General features: G+C 41.4%; 1 protein-coding gene across 2 annotated transcripts; it reads right to left on the reverse strand.

Moving 5' to 3' along the window:
• Positions 1-1,261: 1,261 nt before the first annotated feature.
• On the reverse strand, positions 1,262-13,307 carry LOC134402695 (small ubiquitin-related modifier 3). 2 transcript variants are annotated; one of them, XM_063132338.1, is made up of 4 exons: positions 13,011-13,307; positions 7,479-7,607; positions 6,420-6,491; positions 1,262-2,952 (listed from the first exon to the last, which is right to left on the reverse strand). In XM_063132338.1, the coding sequence occupies exons 1-4, from the start codon at positions 13,029-13,031 to the stop codon at positions 2,890-2,892; spliced, it is 285 nt and encodes a 94-aa protein (XP_062988408.1). In that variant the 5' UTR covers positions 13,032-13,307; the 3' UTR covers positions 1,262-2,889. The 2 variants fall into 2 exon arrangements, with proteins under 2 accessions (XP_062988408.1, XP_062988409.1); XM_063132339.1 differs by lacking the exon at positions 13,011-13,307 and adding an exon at positions 12,589-12,721.
• Between the last annotated feature and the right edge of the window lie 3,370 nt (positions 13,308-16,677).

Here is a 16,677-nt window from a genome sequence, read left to right on the forward strand (position 1 = left end):
GAATCAAAAACAGGTCAAGAGATGCTTATCTCCTACATGATCTAGAACCACAGGCAAAATGTAAAACTGGCTTCTGATTTCCGAGGTAAAAGATTTTTGGTTTCAAGTTATAAGATCTCGATCATAGCATGCATCCTTAGAAGATAGCTTCTGCTGCTCAGTCTCAACAACAATCTGATGGAATAATCCCTGGTGTCTAATAGATGTGGAGTATTCAAGACTGCAGAGCTTCCAACAGTTCTAATGTTTAGAAATAAAATGTGTTAACAGCTAACTGAATTTCTAGCAACTGCTGTAGTCCAATTTAGAATCAAACTGGAAGATCATAGCAGGTGATGAAAACACAACTGCCCCTATAAAGCTACATCATCAAAATATACCAAGTGAGAGGCATATTTTGGGATACCACAACATCCAGAAAGTTAATTATACTTTTAAGTGTACATGGAATTCTGAGACCTGGGATCTGGAAATTCACTTTGCACTAGACTGAGTATACAATCTGTGAAAATACTATGTGCAACAGAAACACTGGAGGAAAATTCAGAGTAACATTACATATGGAAACAAAATGTTCAGGTCCCTTTTTTTTCTCATATGAATCTGCAGTGTTAGTTCTTAGTTTCTCATAGCAACCATTGTATTCAGTGTTCCAGAAATAATTACACAACACATGGCTTTACTACTCTGTTACACCCACGTTTCATAGCACATTTCTCTCTAAAATATTAAGGGTACAATACCATGGGCACGGCTGTAAGCCTCTTTGATTTACGGCCATCCAGTGCCGAGTGGGAGGAGTGGTAGAAGCACAAGCTTAGTCTCTGCGCTCCCCCTGCTCTGCATTTTAGCAGTTGGTATGGTTTGCTCCACTCCAGCTGGGAGGGGAGCTTGGACTCCTGGGCGTGAGCAGCGTCCCCAACCTTAGTTCCAGGAATCTGAAGTATCCTATGGCCCTCCAGACTAAGTCTGGGGGCCAAAGGATTTCTCTCACCTTACATCTGACCCATGAACAAGGAAATAGCTAGTGAATTAACATGTGATACAAACTAAGATATGGAATAAACCTCCAATGCCCTTTTTTTATGAAAACTGCTGAAGCTTATATCCTTAAGAGAAGTTTATACCCTGAACAGTAGGTCCACTCCCATTAAAGAATTTTAATAAAGATGTACATATGAATAAGTTGTCAGCATTTCAGTGACAAAATTTTGAATACAGTCATATGAAATGCAGCAGCGATTAAGCATAAGCCAAGAGACAGAGTACCAAACTATATTTACTGAATACAGTAGTAAAGGAAACAAGTATTGTATAAATTGGTGAATAAACAATGACAGTTAAAAGAATATCCCTCCTTAGCCCATATACAATCAAATGAAAAAAGAAGACTTTTCCAGCAGGATTTCTTGCAAGATGATTTAACATAGACAGTAGATATAAAAGGCAGAAAGTGACCTTAAGCAGCAATGAATACCCTTACTGAAAGTCAACAGAATGACCTTACATTTTTATTTGGACATATTCAGGAATATCACAAGCTGATGTCACTACAAAAATTCATTTAAAACTCAAAATATTTGGGGAAGTAGCACAGCAAGTTCTTTAAGAATATCAGGTTTTGTTATTCAGAATTTTGTGTTTTATGTCTTCCAATAGTACACCTGCACATTTAACTTGACCACAAATATACTGAAATTCCATGTTCTTAAATGTAAGGCCTAATTTACTCAACAGAATATATTAAAAGAACTATGAATCTATGACTGGGATCGAAAGAGCCCCATGCACGAGCAGAGGATCCATCTGCACACAAAGAATATGGTATTGAATTCACTTTCTCCGTACTGCATTGCACATTGCTAAGAGCTCTAGCAGGAATAAGAAGCAGAAAACACTGGTGCATATGCAGAACATGGTACATCGCTCTTTGAATCCCAGCCTAGAGATCTGAAAGTATCAGATTAAGAAATACGGCTACAAGTTCAGCTTTCAAGATGACAGAAGGTACACAATTTTTATTGTCTAATAAATCAATAATGAGAAGCAGTGACTCTCACTGGGAACCATCTGCTAAGAATTTCTCCGGCACATGTCCCATTAAAATTAACACAAGTTGCACAGCAGAGCTTCCTAGAGGAGTCTGGTCCATTCTTTAAACATTTTATCAAATATACTGTGCTCAACCCCGGACATGAGATAGTTAAATAGTAGATGTGAAAGTTAACATATGCAAATGCTACAGCTGTTGACAAATTCAAAAGACATTCCATTACTTTAAAAAAATTGTTTGATTCTATGCTATTTTATTATGAAAAAGCACATGTACATTTGCCTTACTTAAACTGCCACAATACTGAGCATTGTATCTGGAAGTACTGCCCTTTCTGATATCCCATTAACAGTTTTAAAGTAATTACTGTGTTTAATGGTAAAAAAACCCTTTCTTCCTTCCCAAGCCAACTATTCTGAGAAAAACTTACTATCGCAAGGAAAAATATTTCAATATTTACATTACTATAATTAAGCAGTAAAACAAAAACAACAAAAGCCAGGACTAAGTATCCTTGTTTTACAGTAGGTTGGTATTTAGGCCACAAATTTATAGTAACAATATGATAGCAGACAACAGCCAGTATTTCACTTATTTGATAATTTAATTTTGAGTGGGCCCATTTTTATGATGCAGTTATTTTCCACAGATACAGCTTCAACTTGCACACGCAGTATATCAGGGACAGGAAAAGAATTTGGATAAGTGTCCTCAGAACATGAGAAGATTCCTGTATGATTGGCATGTTCATTTGTTTACTATTTAATAGCAAATCCAAGGACAGATGATAAAGTGAGGTGACATTTTACATTCCTCTTCCCAAAAGGACAGGGTATTTAGCACATGCCACCCGTCTGCTGTTGAAACACGTCAATAGTATCTTCATCTTCCATTTCCAACTGTGAAGACAAAAATGACAAGTATTTTAAAAATCTTTTAAAAATGTAACTAACAGTTTTGCGTCAACTTAAAAGATTAACGATCTATAGCTTCAGTTGCTGCATTACAACCTCAACTCACATGCCTGCTTTGTTTAAAGTACTAATAGATTCTCAACAACAGAATAATGCTTCTTGCTATGCTTTATAAAAACCCAACAAGAACTGTGTACTTATACTTAGCAAGTCATGTTTTTAGGTACACTTAACAACTCCAAACATTTTCGATGGGGCAAGCAAAACAACTCTTATTTCTTCTCTCAAACTTTTCTACTTGCTTAGAAAACAGTCATGCATTTTTAGAGCATATCTTCGAACAATAGCATGCTCAACGTACATCTTGGACAGCCCATTAGGTGAGGTGTCAATGCAGGCTCCCCCCCCCCCAAAAAAAAAGAACCTACAAGGAGAACTTGAGGAAGAGGACTGGGTGGTATCTCTCCCTTCCCATTTGGCTTTTGTAAGAGACAGCAGCTGCTAGTATTTTCTGCACAACTTCAGTTTTGGGAGGAGCTGAATGATTAACTTCTTCGTGCTGGGATTCTGGAGGAAGGGAGAAATCACCCTTCATTTTTCTCACCCAAATTATCCATAGAATTGCTGCTGCACATTCCTGCAGAAGCACACCTCATGGGGAAGAACTTGTGGAAGGAAAGAAGGGGTGCAACCCTTTTCCTTCTGATGTGCTTTTGCAGAAGGCACCAGCAATGCACTTTCTGCAAAAGCTCAGCATATGGGCAAATCCTCTTTTCCCCAAATTCTCTGCACATGGTATAGGAGCTTGGTCAGAGGTAACCACAAGTAATGTCTGGCTAGTAAGGCAAGCCAAAATGTGTAGTCTAAACATACAGAACATTTAACTGGTAAGGTTCATCTGCAGCAAGTTTAAATAAATATTTCTGGTTCCTATGTGTCAACCCCCCAAAAAGTCCTAGGTGTTTGACCAAGTTGCCTGAGAGTTCATTTTTTACTATCCTGATGGCCTTTTGAACCTATAACTGTAGCTATAAACTAAGGATAGAGGAACCATTTTCATATCCCAAATGATAACGACCATTTAAAAACAGACTTAACAGGAAATATTAAGACGTAATCTTATTTTAGTCCATTCCCATGGAGATATTGTATCCAATATAAACTTCTCCTGTTAACCTTCAAAGCTTTTCACGGTCTAGCTCCTTCCTATCTCTCCTCTCTCATCTCACACTATTGCCCCGCTCGTGCTCTTCGCTCCTCTGATGCCATGTTTCTCGCCTGCCCAAGGGCCTCTACTTCCCTTGCTCGGCTCCGTCCATTTTCTTCTGCTGCCCCTTACGCCTGGAACGCTCTTCCAGAACATTTGAGAACTACAAGTTCAATCACAGCTTTTAAAGCTCAACTAAAAACTTTTCTTTTTCCTAAAGCTTTTAAAACTTGATGTTGTGCAGACTTTATACTGTTAGTTTTACCCTACCCTGTGCCTGCTTACCCTACCCTGTGCCTGTTTGCATTCTCTTCCCCTCCTTATTGTTTTACTAGGATTTTATTAGATTGTAAGCCTATGCGGCAGAGTCTTGCTATTTACTGTTTTACTCTGTACAGCACCATGTACATTGATGGTGCTAAATAAATAAATAAATAAATAATAATAATAATAATAATAGTTCATGCTCAGATGTATGCGTAGTGTGCAGACCTTATGGCCCAACTTCCATCTTTCTTTTTGAGAAGTATTTTGGATTCCATCTCAAAGATGCATTTAGTTGCATTCCCTCCTGCCAAATACTTACAAACCTATTCCTACTGATTCAATGAGTCTTACTCCCAAATAAGTGTTGCAGCCAAAGTTTAAGTCTTAGGAAATGACTCCATACTATTCTTAGAATCTCATATGCACACCCTTTCTGAGTATGCTCTCATTTCTGCTGGGAATACATTCATGCTGAAGCATGCAGGCAGTTCCATTCATTTGATGTAGGGCATAATTTTTTCCTAAAGAAAATATGCTTATTTTGTATGAATTCCACCAAGTAGTACAAAGCATTGAATTAATTACCTACAGCATTAATTCATGTAGAAGTGTTCATTATCTGTACTTCTAATCATCACCAGTAGCTAAGAGTGATAATCTTACCACCCTGTGTCAGGCACACTGGTAATACCAACCTTACTTACACCCCAGAAAGTTTACACACAATCAGTGAAGGAAAAACTGGCATTAACCACTACTTCTTCACTAGTGGTATTTGCCTGTGTATAGGAGGTGTATGAGCTTGTTCTCTAACACAATTAATTCCTCCTGACTCTTTTCTCTTACCATCTTGATAAGCTGGTCCCTTGTGTGGAAAGACACTAATTGTTCTTAACAATTATTCAGCTGTTATGTTCTAGGAATCAACAAAATTCTCATTCTAAGCATCAGCAGAATTCCCAGGATATGGGCAGCAGCTATAACTGGAGTGTGCAACCCATAGCCCCTTGTTGGTGCCCTGCCCACTAATTCCACCCTCTCTGTCACACACACACCTCTGCCACAGTCCATTTCTGCAGAGAAGGAGAGAAGGGAGACTCAATGAACACATGGGAGCTCAATGATGCAGGGAAAGAGGATGCACAGGGATAATTCCTTGTGCACCCTATTGTCCTGGATTCTACAAGTAAAGAGAGCACAAAAGGAATAATTTCCACACACACCCTCTTTCTGCAGAATCAAGAGGGGATGATCTCAGTGTACAAAGGGGGGGGGTAAAACATTCCAGTGTGCTGGGATGGGGGAGGGGTAAGGCAACCGCTTTTGGTCTGGAGGCTGGATTACCCCTTGACCAAGCGGGTGGGCCGGATGATCAAGGGGCAGGGGCTCACCCTTGAAGCCCCTCCACTCCCACGACATCAGCCACCTAGCTCACTTTTAAAATATATGTCTTCCTCCACACCCCTCTCAACACACAGAAAAGTACTCAGCTGGAACTTGCAGGAGCCAAGTTGAGTTGGTCCTTTCCACACTGCGTACAACCCCAATTGGGGTGATTGGCATGGAAACCTGCACAGGAAAATCCCCAGCAGATCTCTGAGATTGGAGAAAAGCTGGAGATTCCCGGTTGCACTGCAATTTGGGGAGGGCAGGGCCAGGGGCCCATGGAGGATACTCCATCCTCCATGAGCCAGATTAGGCCTGCAGTCGGAGGTTGCTCTCCCCTGGGAGTGGGGGGAGAGTGGACATTCATGTATGACTGTGTGCATGTGGAGAACAGGGTGTGTTTATGTGTCTGTGCATGCATGCACAGGAGTGCTTGCGTGTGTGTGTGCATACGTGCGTGCATGTGCTCACAGGTGCAGCCCCCTACTCACCGCCCATTCCAAATGAAGCCTTCGGGGGCAAAGAAGTTGCACATCCCTGAACTATCAGCTCAGCTTCACGTACATGATATCAAAGAACACTCTTCTCTTACCTGTGCAGGTGTATCTGTTTCATTAATTGGTTGTCCATCAAATCTGAATCTAATCTGTCTCATTGACAAACCCTGAAAGATGACAATTAATGTGTAAAGCTTTCATAATTTATTTATTTATTTAATTGCATTTATATACCGCCCCACAGCTGAAGCTCTCTGGGCGGTTCACAAAAGTTAAAAACACATAACAGAAATCTTTGTTTATGTCAAAGAGGATACTGGGTAGAGACATCAGTATTCCAAAAATTTAAAACTGACTGATGAAATGTGTGCATTTCATAAGCCAAGTTCAGCTCAGAGACAGTATTGGCCTCCTGACCATTTCTATACACTTGTCTAATTTACCAAAAACTAAGCAGCACCACTAGGGACACAAAATAACTGGAGTAATATAATTTCTCTGTGCAGTGTAGAGGTGACTCTGCATAGAATTCCATAAATATCCAATACATACACAAAGTAACTAGTATGATGACAGGAGAACTGACAAATTTCTGTATTCTTTTCCTTTTCCCTTGTGGCCTCCAAAGTAACAGAGAGTAACTTTAGCTTATTTCAGGAGCACCAAGGGTTATCCATATCACACTATCCCAGTTAAAGAATGCTTTCTCACACTCCTGCTTAATACTATAGAACAGAAGTGAAATAAATTTTGACATGACACTGGTGCAGGTACCTCCCACAATATAGGATTTCCTTAGCTCTTAGTATCAATGCCCCTATTATTGACATAGAGGAATTAATTATATTAATTGAGATTATTGGCATTTAAGTTCTAGGGCTATGATAATAAACACAATAGTGAAGTTGAAAGGAGTTCAGAATAGCACTGGAAGTGCAAGGTCATCTAAGATTATATAGGATATGAGTATGCTTCAACTCACCAGAGCAATGGATTTTACATCACCAACGCATCAGCATCTCATAAGCCTGGGGGAAACATTTCTATACCAGAATCTCTCTGAACAGATAAACCATTGACACTTGGAGGAATCTTAATCTATTCAACAATAAACAGGACCATAATGTAGAAAAATATTCAGTTAAATTGTTTACCTGTCTCTCACAATAAGCCTTCATTAGTTTATTTAGTGGTGTGTGCCGTTTTATTTTAAATTGGACCACCGATCCGTCTTGACCAGCTACTTTTAAATTGATATGGTCATTCTCTGTTTTTACTCCTTCCTGCCAAACAAAATATAAAACACATATCAAGTCAGAGAACCCAGCAGACACTTAAGGCACTTGCAAGATCTTTTTCAGGTGTTAAGCACATTCCTATAACATACCTGACAACATGCAAATCATAACATTGCTGATCTCTAGCCCAAATGGCAAACTAAAGGATTACCAGCACTAGCAAGCATAGCCCAGTCCAAGTCACAGATAGCCTGCAAACACAGAACCCCCTTTTCAGTTTAGTGCTGAAAAAAGTACTTCAAGTTTAGTACTAATTCATGAAACCAGCTGTTAAAGGAAGTGAGTTCGAGGACAGCTTAATTACACATGCAGTGTTCCTACATGGTAGCAGATCTCTAAAGAACTTAATGCACCACAAACATTTTATACCAATGCTATTTTGCAAAATGAAAGACAAAATGCATTACAGAAGGGAACCTGATACATGCTTGATCAAAGCTACATTATCTGGTTTCATTAAAGGTGACAACCAGGATTCGCTATTTACTAGCTCAGAGCTCCCACTACCTAAATAATCTATGAAGTAAAACTTCAGCTGCATTGTTTTCATGGTAACCATATATAAAAACAGTTGGTTAGAAGCGTTCTTTGTAATCTACTGCTCTTTCTGATCCCTCTGTTTTATTTACAGTCATATACCAAGAGCATAGAAAACCAAAGTAGCAGTCTCCAAGTCTGTATATCAAGGCCAAAATAGTAACAAACTGGAGAAAGATCTATCCAGACATTAAGAAAAAACCTTGGAATATCCGCATTGCACAAAAATACATGCTAGGCTCCTCAAGGAACAGTAGTATTATATCCTGCCAGAATGTAATAGATGAAGATAGTCTCGCTGACTGGGATATCCATACTTGCTAGTTCCTGCCCCACAAATGAATGGAGATGTATACTACTGTGTGAGAGCATTGTGTAGATGTAAATTCCTCATCTCCCTTCTTCCTGACTTCCCTAGAGTTAATTTTCTTCCCCTACTTCCTCCCCCACCCCCATTCTAAGGGGTCCTTGTGCTCCTTGACCTTAAACACACACAGACATTTAACAATCATAAGTGAAACATTCACAAAATAGTTAAGCACTGCTATGGAACGACAGGTCACCTTATTTATTTCTAATGTATTTATATCCCCACCATCTGTGAACTTTAGAGGCCTTGCTTGTGGTTTGTCCTCACCCTCCCAACCCATTTTAAAAGGACTACATGGACACTCCCACATACTGGCTCAGTTTAGACAACACTTTTCTCTACGCAGTGGAAAAACTCCACTCAACGGTTGAGTTTTTAGGGAGTAGTCACTACATAACGGCTTCGTTCAGACAACACGCTAAACCATGTTGCTCAACCACAAAATGGTTAATTAATGGAATGCATTCCATTAACCATTTTGTGGTTAAGCAGCATGGTTTAGCATGTTGTCTGAATGGAGCCAAACTGTTCTAACTCCACTGTTGTGATAGTGGTCTCCCATGGAGTTGAGTAAAAAGCAACAGGATGTTTGATTGACAGTTCCTCCACCCTCTCTCCTCCCCCAGCCCCCCTGATGGTATTCCATCAGCTATTGTTGTAAAAAAAAACACTAATCCCAGTGGCTCTCCTAGTGTGGCATTCGCTCACTCCTGCCAGAGAACTCTGTAGCCAGTGGGGCAAGTCCACTCAATGCAATGGGAAACTCCATGGAGCCCTCCACACAACTGTTGTGCAGGAACTCTCTGCACAGCATGAATATTCAGCATGGAGTGTTTTCTTTAAAAACTCCACCATGGGGTGGAGTTTTTCCTCCAGACAACACATTTCTCAACGATGGTGTAAAACTCCACCATAGAGTTCTACAACCACCATAGAGAAACATGTTATCTGAACTGAGCCATATTGTTGCAAGGGAGAGGCATGCTTATCAACACACTTTTTTGTTAAAAAAACCCACAACTTTTGCTGGCTTGAAGGAAAAAAACCTAGATTGCTCAGAAGACATGCATAATAATTACAAATGTAATCCGCTATAAAATGACAGTTAGTAAAGGAGGCTATCAGTCCTTCCATTGTAGCTTTTTCCTTTACTACTGACACCATTTGGACACTCAATGATGCAATAATAAATGTTAGTTTTTAAGGTACCGTTAATAAATCTGAGTTTAGGATTTTGCTACTAGACTAATACAGTTATGTCCATGTAAGTCTTTTATTCCTGAAAATCCAGTCTAGTTTAGTTGCACATAGGTCCCACTACAAAGACTTAAGTCCCATTAATTTCAACAGGCCCTAAATGCAACAAACATAGCCTGGATCCAACTCAATGTTTGTCCCAAATCATTGTATTCCCACCCCACCCCACCCCCTGCCATTTCTGGCTTTCAACAATTTTGGGAGCTTCCATGGCAACTTCCTGACAGTACTGTACAACAGTGGAACAGTTTACCTAAGAAGGTTGTGGATTCTCCATCTCTGTAGGTTTTTAAGAAGAGGCTGGACAGCCACCTCACAGATGATTTAATTGGTTTTCCTGCACATTGCAGATGGTTGGACTAGATGATCCTTGTGGTCCCTTCCAACTCAACAATTCTATGATTCTATAATGCAATACTGATGTAGTGCTATTGTCACATAAGAAGATACAATCACAGAGTTAGAAGGGCCCATGGAGATCATCTAATCAAACTTCTCGCTCAATGCAGGCTCTACAATGCAGGATGCAATTTCAGTATCCATGACAGATGAATATACAGCCTCTGCTTAAAAACCTCCAGTAGAAGAGAACCACCCCACATCCTCAGGCAGTCTATTCCACAGAAGAACAGCCTCAAGTTGAGGAAGTTTCTCACAGTGTTTAATTGAAATTTCCCTGCAACTTCCTCCCATGTGATCTAGTACTTCTCTCTGGAGTAACAGAAAACAACACTATTCCAATTCCTGCATGACAGCCTTCTGTTATTTGAAGATCCCTATCATGTCCCCCCTTAATCTTCTCTTGTCCAAGCTATATGCACCCAGGTTTTTTTTTCACCATTCTTTATTGGACTTGGTTTCCAGCCCCCTCACCATCTTAGAGAGAAGTGCTGGATCAGACCTAAGACCAATCTATTCAAGCATGCTGTTCCCACAATGGCCTACCATATGTCTATGAAAATTCAGCAAAAGCACTCTCACACCCATGTTCTCCAGCACTGGCACTGAAAGGCATACAGTCTCTGATCCCGGAAAGAGCATACAGCCATCATGACTAGTAGCCATTGACATCCTTACTCTCTATGGATTTGCCTAATCCCCCTTTAAAGCTCTCCAAGTTGGCAGCCATTACTACATCCTGTGGAAGCAAATTTCATGGTTTAAATATGGCTTGTTTGAAGTAGTACTCCATCTGTCCTAAATTTCTGCTAGACAGCGGGTGTGGCAGAGTTGTTAGACTATGATTCAGGAGATCTGGGTTCAAGTCCCCACTCAGCCATTAATCTCACTCGGTAATTCTGGGCCAATCACTGAATCTCAGCCTAACCTCACAGGGTTGTTGAGAGGAGGAGGGCCATATAACCTGCCTGAGGCTCCTTGAGAAAAAAAGCTGGGAAGGAAATGTGTAACACAGCTTCTCTCCATGATGTTGCAGCTCCTCCATCACTGTCTATTCTAAAATGCCCTCCCTCTGCTACAGAGATCCTGGGTTTAGAATTCTAGTATATCCCATTAGTTTCAAGGCTAAAAAGAGGTCATACTAAAAGACACAGTTTTTTTCCAGAGCAGCATCACAGGACGTCATAGAAGAGATGGGGTGGCCAAAAAAAACAAAAAACAAATATCCCCCATGAAGGTTGATGAAACCCCAATAGACTGATGAAATGTTTAGGGGTGAGGTGGGGATCTTTCACTTAGATTTCATATATATGTAAATAGGAAAGTATAATAACTACACTTAAATCTGCTTCCTTTTGTTTTTAAGATCTTCACTTTCATTTTTGCTATTTGATGCTCTTTTGCGAAGCACTTTGGGTCTCCCTGTTAGGGTCAAAAAGCAGTAGAAAACGCTTTTATAAATAAATACAAAAAGTTTTAACAATTGTTAACAACTTAAACATTTGAGCCATTCATAGTGGCTTAATACAACTGGTAATTTAGTTACAACACTTCCTCAGCTGTGTTTATGACTAGGCGATCTTCAAATGTATTGATGAATTCTGTAATCAGGCCAACTTTTTAGTACTTTATACTCTATTTTCAGCACTCGAACAGTAAACATCTATGAAACCCACCTTTAAGTAGTTTGTATGCCCAGCATTGTTTATATCCACTGACTCAAAATATAATTTGTTGGCTTAGAACTGATGGGGACAATGCAAGACACACTACTATCTAATAAAGCATAATATTTGAAGATGTTCGACAAAATGGACTAAAGATACAAACCTATGTATATACTGCCTTGGGAGTATGCCCCGCTGACCTCAAGAGTACCTAGTTCGGTGTCGCAGTTCTGACTAAACATGCACAGGATTAGGCTGCAAGTCTCCGTTCAGAGAATTTGCAGCCAAATCCTATGCATGTTAACTCAGAAGTCCCACCGAAATCTGGGGGACGTACTTCCCAAAAAACAGGGCCTCTCTAAGTGTTAATTAGCTATCTTCACTTGGGAAGCACGTGGGTGGCGATCCTCCACGAACATAGGTGGGGGCGGAAATCCCTTTGAAAGCAGGAACCCTGATCCCAATGGACCTCTCTCCAACTGCGCACAGAAGTGCAGCGGAAAGGGAGAAGAAAAGGGAAGTCGGGGTCAGCCCTTTGCTTCCGTGAACTGGTTGCACCCGCGTGGTGGTCGCACGCCGTCACTTAACAATAAAGGCCCCAGCGGGGGAGGGGCGGGAAATTGATTATTATTTATTAACCGCATAGAGGCAACCCCAGAACAGATACTCTCTGTGAGACTCACAAAACAGGCCCGCCATTAAAAATACAACCTAAAATGATACAAACTAAACACACAGCTAACAGACGCATGACTGAGAGGCCCACGCTACGGAAGGATCGGCGTTGGCCGGGGAGTCGCGACGACGCGGCCTAACCGCGGAGAAGGAGCCCGACTCAACTCCTGCGGGAGCTCCGGGAAGGAAGAGCGCGGTCGGGTCGGGCCGCCCCCTCGCCAGGCGCCCTCCTTCCGGGTGAGGCGGATCCGGCGCTCGCTCACAACAGGGGCGGGGGGACGCCGATCCGCGGGCCTGGGACCGGGCTTGCAGGAGGACCAAGCGCCGCTCCCCACGGCCCCGAGGAGGGAGACGCCGCTGCAGGCTCGGCAGTGCTCTCACCGGATGGGTCCCCCGCCCGGTCGCGCAACTCCGAGGGGGGCTCGGGCTCCAGAGGAACGGGAGCGGGCTGCTGGGATGGAGAGCGGGGCCTCCCCCACGTACCTTGGGCTTCTCCTCGGACATGGTGACGCGGCAGGCAGAGACCTCTCAGGGAGCGAGTCCGCACACGCTGGGAGCCCGCTTCTTCCTCCGCTCGGCTCTCCCGCCCGCAGCAACTGCCTGCGAGAACGCGCTTCGCGCCCCACAATCTCCGGCTTCTAGTTGGTCCTGGAGGGGTCACGTGGGGCGCGCACGCTCTCGAGGCGCGCTCCCGAGCGATGCTCTCCTCGTCGGGAGCGCGCTTCGCTGGGGTGGAGGAGGCGATGGCGCCGAAGGTGCGTCATCGCCGGTTAAAGCGGGAGCGCTGGGGCTGCAGGGAAGGTACGAGGTGGGGGCGTGGCTAGCCCGGAGCGCGGGAGGAGGGAGGGGCGGGGTCAGCTCTTTCTCATCCCCCAAATATTTAAAAACTGGGACATGAGGTACGGGGTTAATGCCTTTCCTACCCCTGAGGAAGTTTGTCATGGTCAGGAATTTCAATGTGTGGCCCTTAGATACCAATAATCGAAATATGCTCAGTACGTCTATTCTGTCTCATTCTCCTACATATAGAGACGTCTGTATGTGTATATACCTATGTTCATACATTTTAGCTATTTAAATTTCCAGCCCACCTTGTTGAAAAGAGAGAGGGAGAAAGTGATGGAGGATATTACTAGACACACACTTTCAAAAGTTCCTCAAATACATAGCAAGGGAATTTGTCGCTCTCCTGAACTATTCTCACAAAGTGCAGAAATTGCAGTCTCGTTTTCAGCAATGAGGATGTGCCATTTGCTTTTTAAAAAATATTCTATTTACTTGTCACATATGTAAATTAAAATGAAAGTCTGTGTTATAAAATATGCACCTGAGTTTCACAATTAGTGGCTTCTGCATTCTGTTTCACATTGCTAATATTCATCACACAAGTGCTACGGGCTGAAAAGTTTATTAGCATCCCTTGTGAATATTTAAGTAGATTTGAATGTAAAAGATTTGTTTCCTAGTTCAGGCACAGTGATAATCATATTGACTTTTTTTTAAGTGCAGTATGCCACTTGTGAAGGTACTCAAAGATACATTGCGATCAAGTCACCAAGGCCTTTGCTTTATAGGTCAAGTTTGTGCTTCAAAAACAAGCAATCAGAAGAGACTCTGGGTTACTGGTTTAATTTTACTCTTGGTGACCCACTACATTATTACAAACAAAAACTGACATTTTTTCCCAGGTATTTGCACATTTACATGGAGTTAATTCACACAAATCCCTGAATTACGATGCAGAAGTAAACCGTCAAGAATGCATCATCCAGATAGATATCAACACTTCGTATATTACTGTTTCCATCCTGAATAGCAAATTTACTGTAGCTGAGTGACTGAATGCAGACAAGAAGAATAAAAAAAAAATTCCACTTAAGAGTAATTTTTAGTCATACAGGAATGCTTAGGGTTGCAGTAGTAAACACTAGAAACAGGCTATGTTCCATAGAAAGAGCTTGAGCAAGGTTTCTGGAGTTAAAGGAAGTATGACCAGGGCTCCCTAGATAATCTAGGGAAGCACATGGTTTCACACAGGGCTGTGGCTTTCACAACAAAAGGGGGCAGGAACCTATCATAACACTTGTGCTGTTTCTGTGCCTGCCTTTTTTCCGAGGATCATCCTGGGATCATCCCTGTGCATCCAAATGACACATGGGATCCCAGGAGCAGGCAGGGATGATCCCTGCCTGGGATAATCCTTAGGTTTAGAAAGGGCCAGAGGCACTGATGATTCCGACTAGCAACGGCTTCAGTCCAACCACAACAGATGGGCCAGGGCTGAACATGGTGGTCTTCATGACTTGACAACATTCTCAAGTATCACTTGAAGCCTATTAACACTAACAAAGATTTCCATTACTCAGTATTTTGTATCATGGGATCAATGGCAAACCTAAATCTAGGGTGAAGAGGAAAGAACCTGTATACATGCAACAAACCAGTTACAACCAACAAGTCTTCTGAGAAAGTTTCTGAATTCTAGGTTCATTTTTAAGCGCTGAACTGAATTTGTATCATTTGTGAGAGCTGCATTGTGCCAAAGGTTGAGGCAAAACCTTAGTCACAAAAGATCCTGGACATATGCAGATGCATTATAAAAACTGGAGCCTTGTCTGCTGTTCCAAGGAACTTTCAAGAATATTTCAATTAGACATTGTTGTCTTACTGACACATGCCACATCTTGTCAAAGTGATCAAAGGAATAACTTAGGGCTTTGGCTGAGAATTCCATGTTATGTTAAATAGGTTAACTTCTCTCATTTTTCTTTCAAAACTCTTGGGTGTGGCAAATGAATACTGGTGCATTCTTTTCCTTGTAATCATGCTACAGTGATAAGAATCTCAGATCTTACCATTTTTCTAAGCCCTTCTGCTTAAATATAGCGATTTCCATCCCTTAGCTACTCACATTTGGTTTTGACAGTTTAAAAAAACCTCTCAAAAAGCAAATATTACCATTAAAAATGGGTTTTTCATAATGGCTTTCTTTGAAATGAAATGTTAACCTTCCAAGAGAGGGATTCTATGGAGAGGTGGTGTAGCCTAGAGAGATATGAATTATTCTTAAGGAAAGTCAAAACTCCTCCTTGATCCCTTCCTAACAGGGATCTTGAAACAGCTAGACCCAAGTCACTTTTCTCAACCTGCAATCCTATACCTGCTTACCTAGCAGTAAGCGCCATTGAACTCAATGAGCCTTACTTCTAATAGATACGCACTCACTCAGCATGACAGCCCACTACATAATATCGATTATTTAATTAAATGCTTTGTATGCTAGGTGCTGTATATTCATTAAAAACACCAACAGGCTTCCTCCTATAGTTTATAATCTAACACAAAATGTAAGAGATAAGGTTGTCAAATGCTGGGTTCAGTTCACAAATCCAACAAAAGAAAGGCAAGGAGGAGGTCAAGATGGGAATGCAAGAAAAAGGCATTTTCAAATCTTTTACAGTGCCATCTTAGGCATGTCTACACAGTCAATGGGTCTTAACGCCCAGATAAGTATGTATAGGATTACAGCCCAAAGAAGGAAAGAGAGGGGAAGCCAGACAAATACATGGAAGAAGAGAATTTGATGCATAACCTGCTATAGAGAATGGGCAAAAAAAGAAATGGCCCCTGAAAAAATATGTAACAGATAATTTAATAGATAAATTGGTATTAGATGAGAGTGTGAAGAATGCAAAGAAGAGGCAAGATTGCAAAGAGGGAAGACCAAGAAGTTTGAAATGAGCACAGGTTGCCAGTGAAGAGAGTGAAAGAAAGGAAAATGTTTAAATAGTGAGCAAGATAGATTAGGTGGCCAGAGAACTGAGGACAGAAGTAAGAGGTTTAAGGGTGAGAGATTGGGACTAAGACTTTACAGTAATCTGTGCAATAAGAACATGGATCAGAATTTAAGTAGTCAACAGAAAGAAATTAGCAAATCTTAATATTATAAAAATGATTGAGTGACTACATCTTGTGTAGATTCCCCCTAAAAAGGGATTGTATAAAGTGTGGCTAATGTTATTCCACTCAGTATGAAAGCACCCAGTGTTGCAGTTATTCCTACCTCCTAAGAGGTGCTCTTGTTGAGGGATTCTGAGAGCAATACACACACACACACACCCTATAACATTGAAGCCCTTTCTGCAATGTA

The sequence above is a fragment of the Elgaria multicarinata genome, chromosome 8 (assembly GCF_023053635.1).
Source record: "Elgaria multicarinata webbii isolate HBS135686 ecotype San Diego chromosome 8, rElgMul1.1.pri, whole genome shotgun sequence".
Lineage (NCBI taxonomy): Eukaryota > Metazoa > Chordata > Lepidosauria > Squamata > Anguidae > Elgaria > Elgaria multicarinata.

Coding starts and splice junctions, on each gene's coding strand:
- LOC134402695 (XM_063132338.1), bottom strand. CDS start 13,031: ATGTCCGAGGAGAAGCCCAAG. Junction 6,492..7,478: donor AGGCTTATTGTGAGAGACAG/GTAAACAATTTA, acceptor GTCATCTTTCAG/GGTTTGTCAATGAGACAGAT. Junction 2,953..6,419: donor AAACAGATACACCTGCACAG/GTAAGAGAAGAG, acceptor TTGTCTTCACAG/TTGGAAATGGAAGATGAAGA.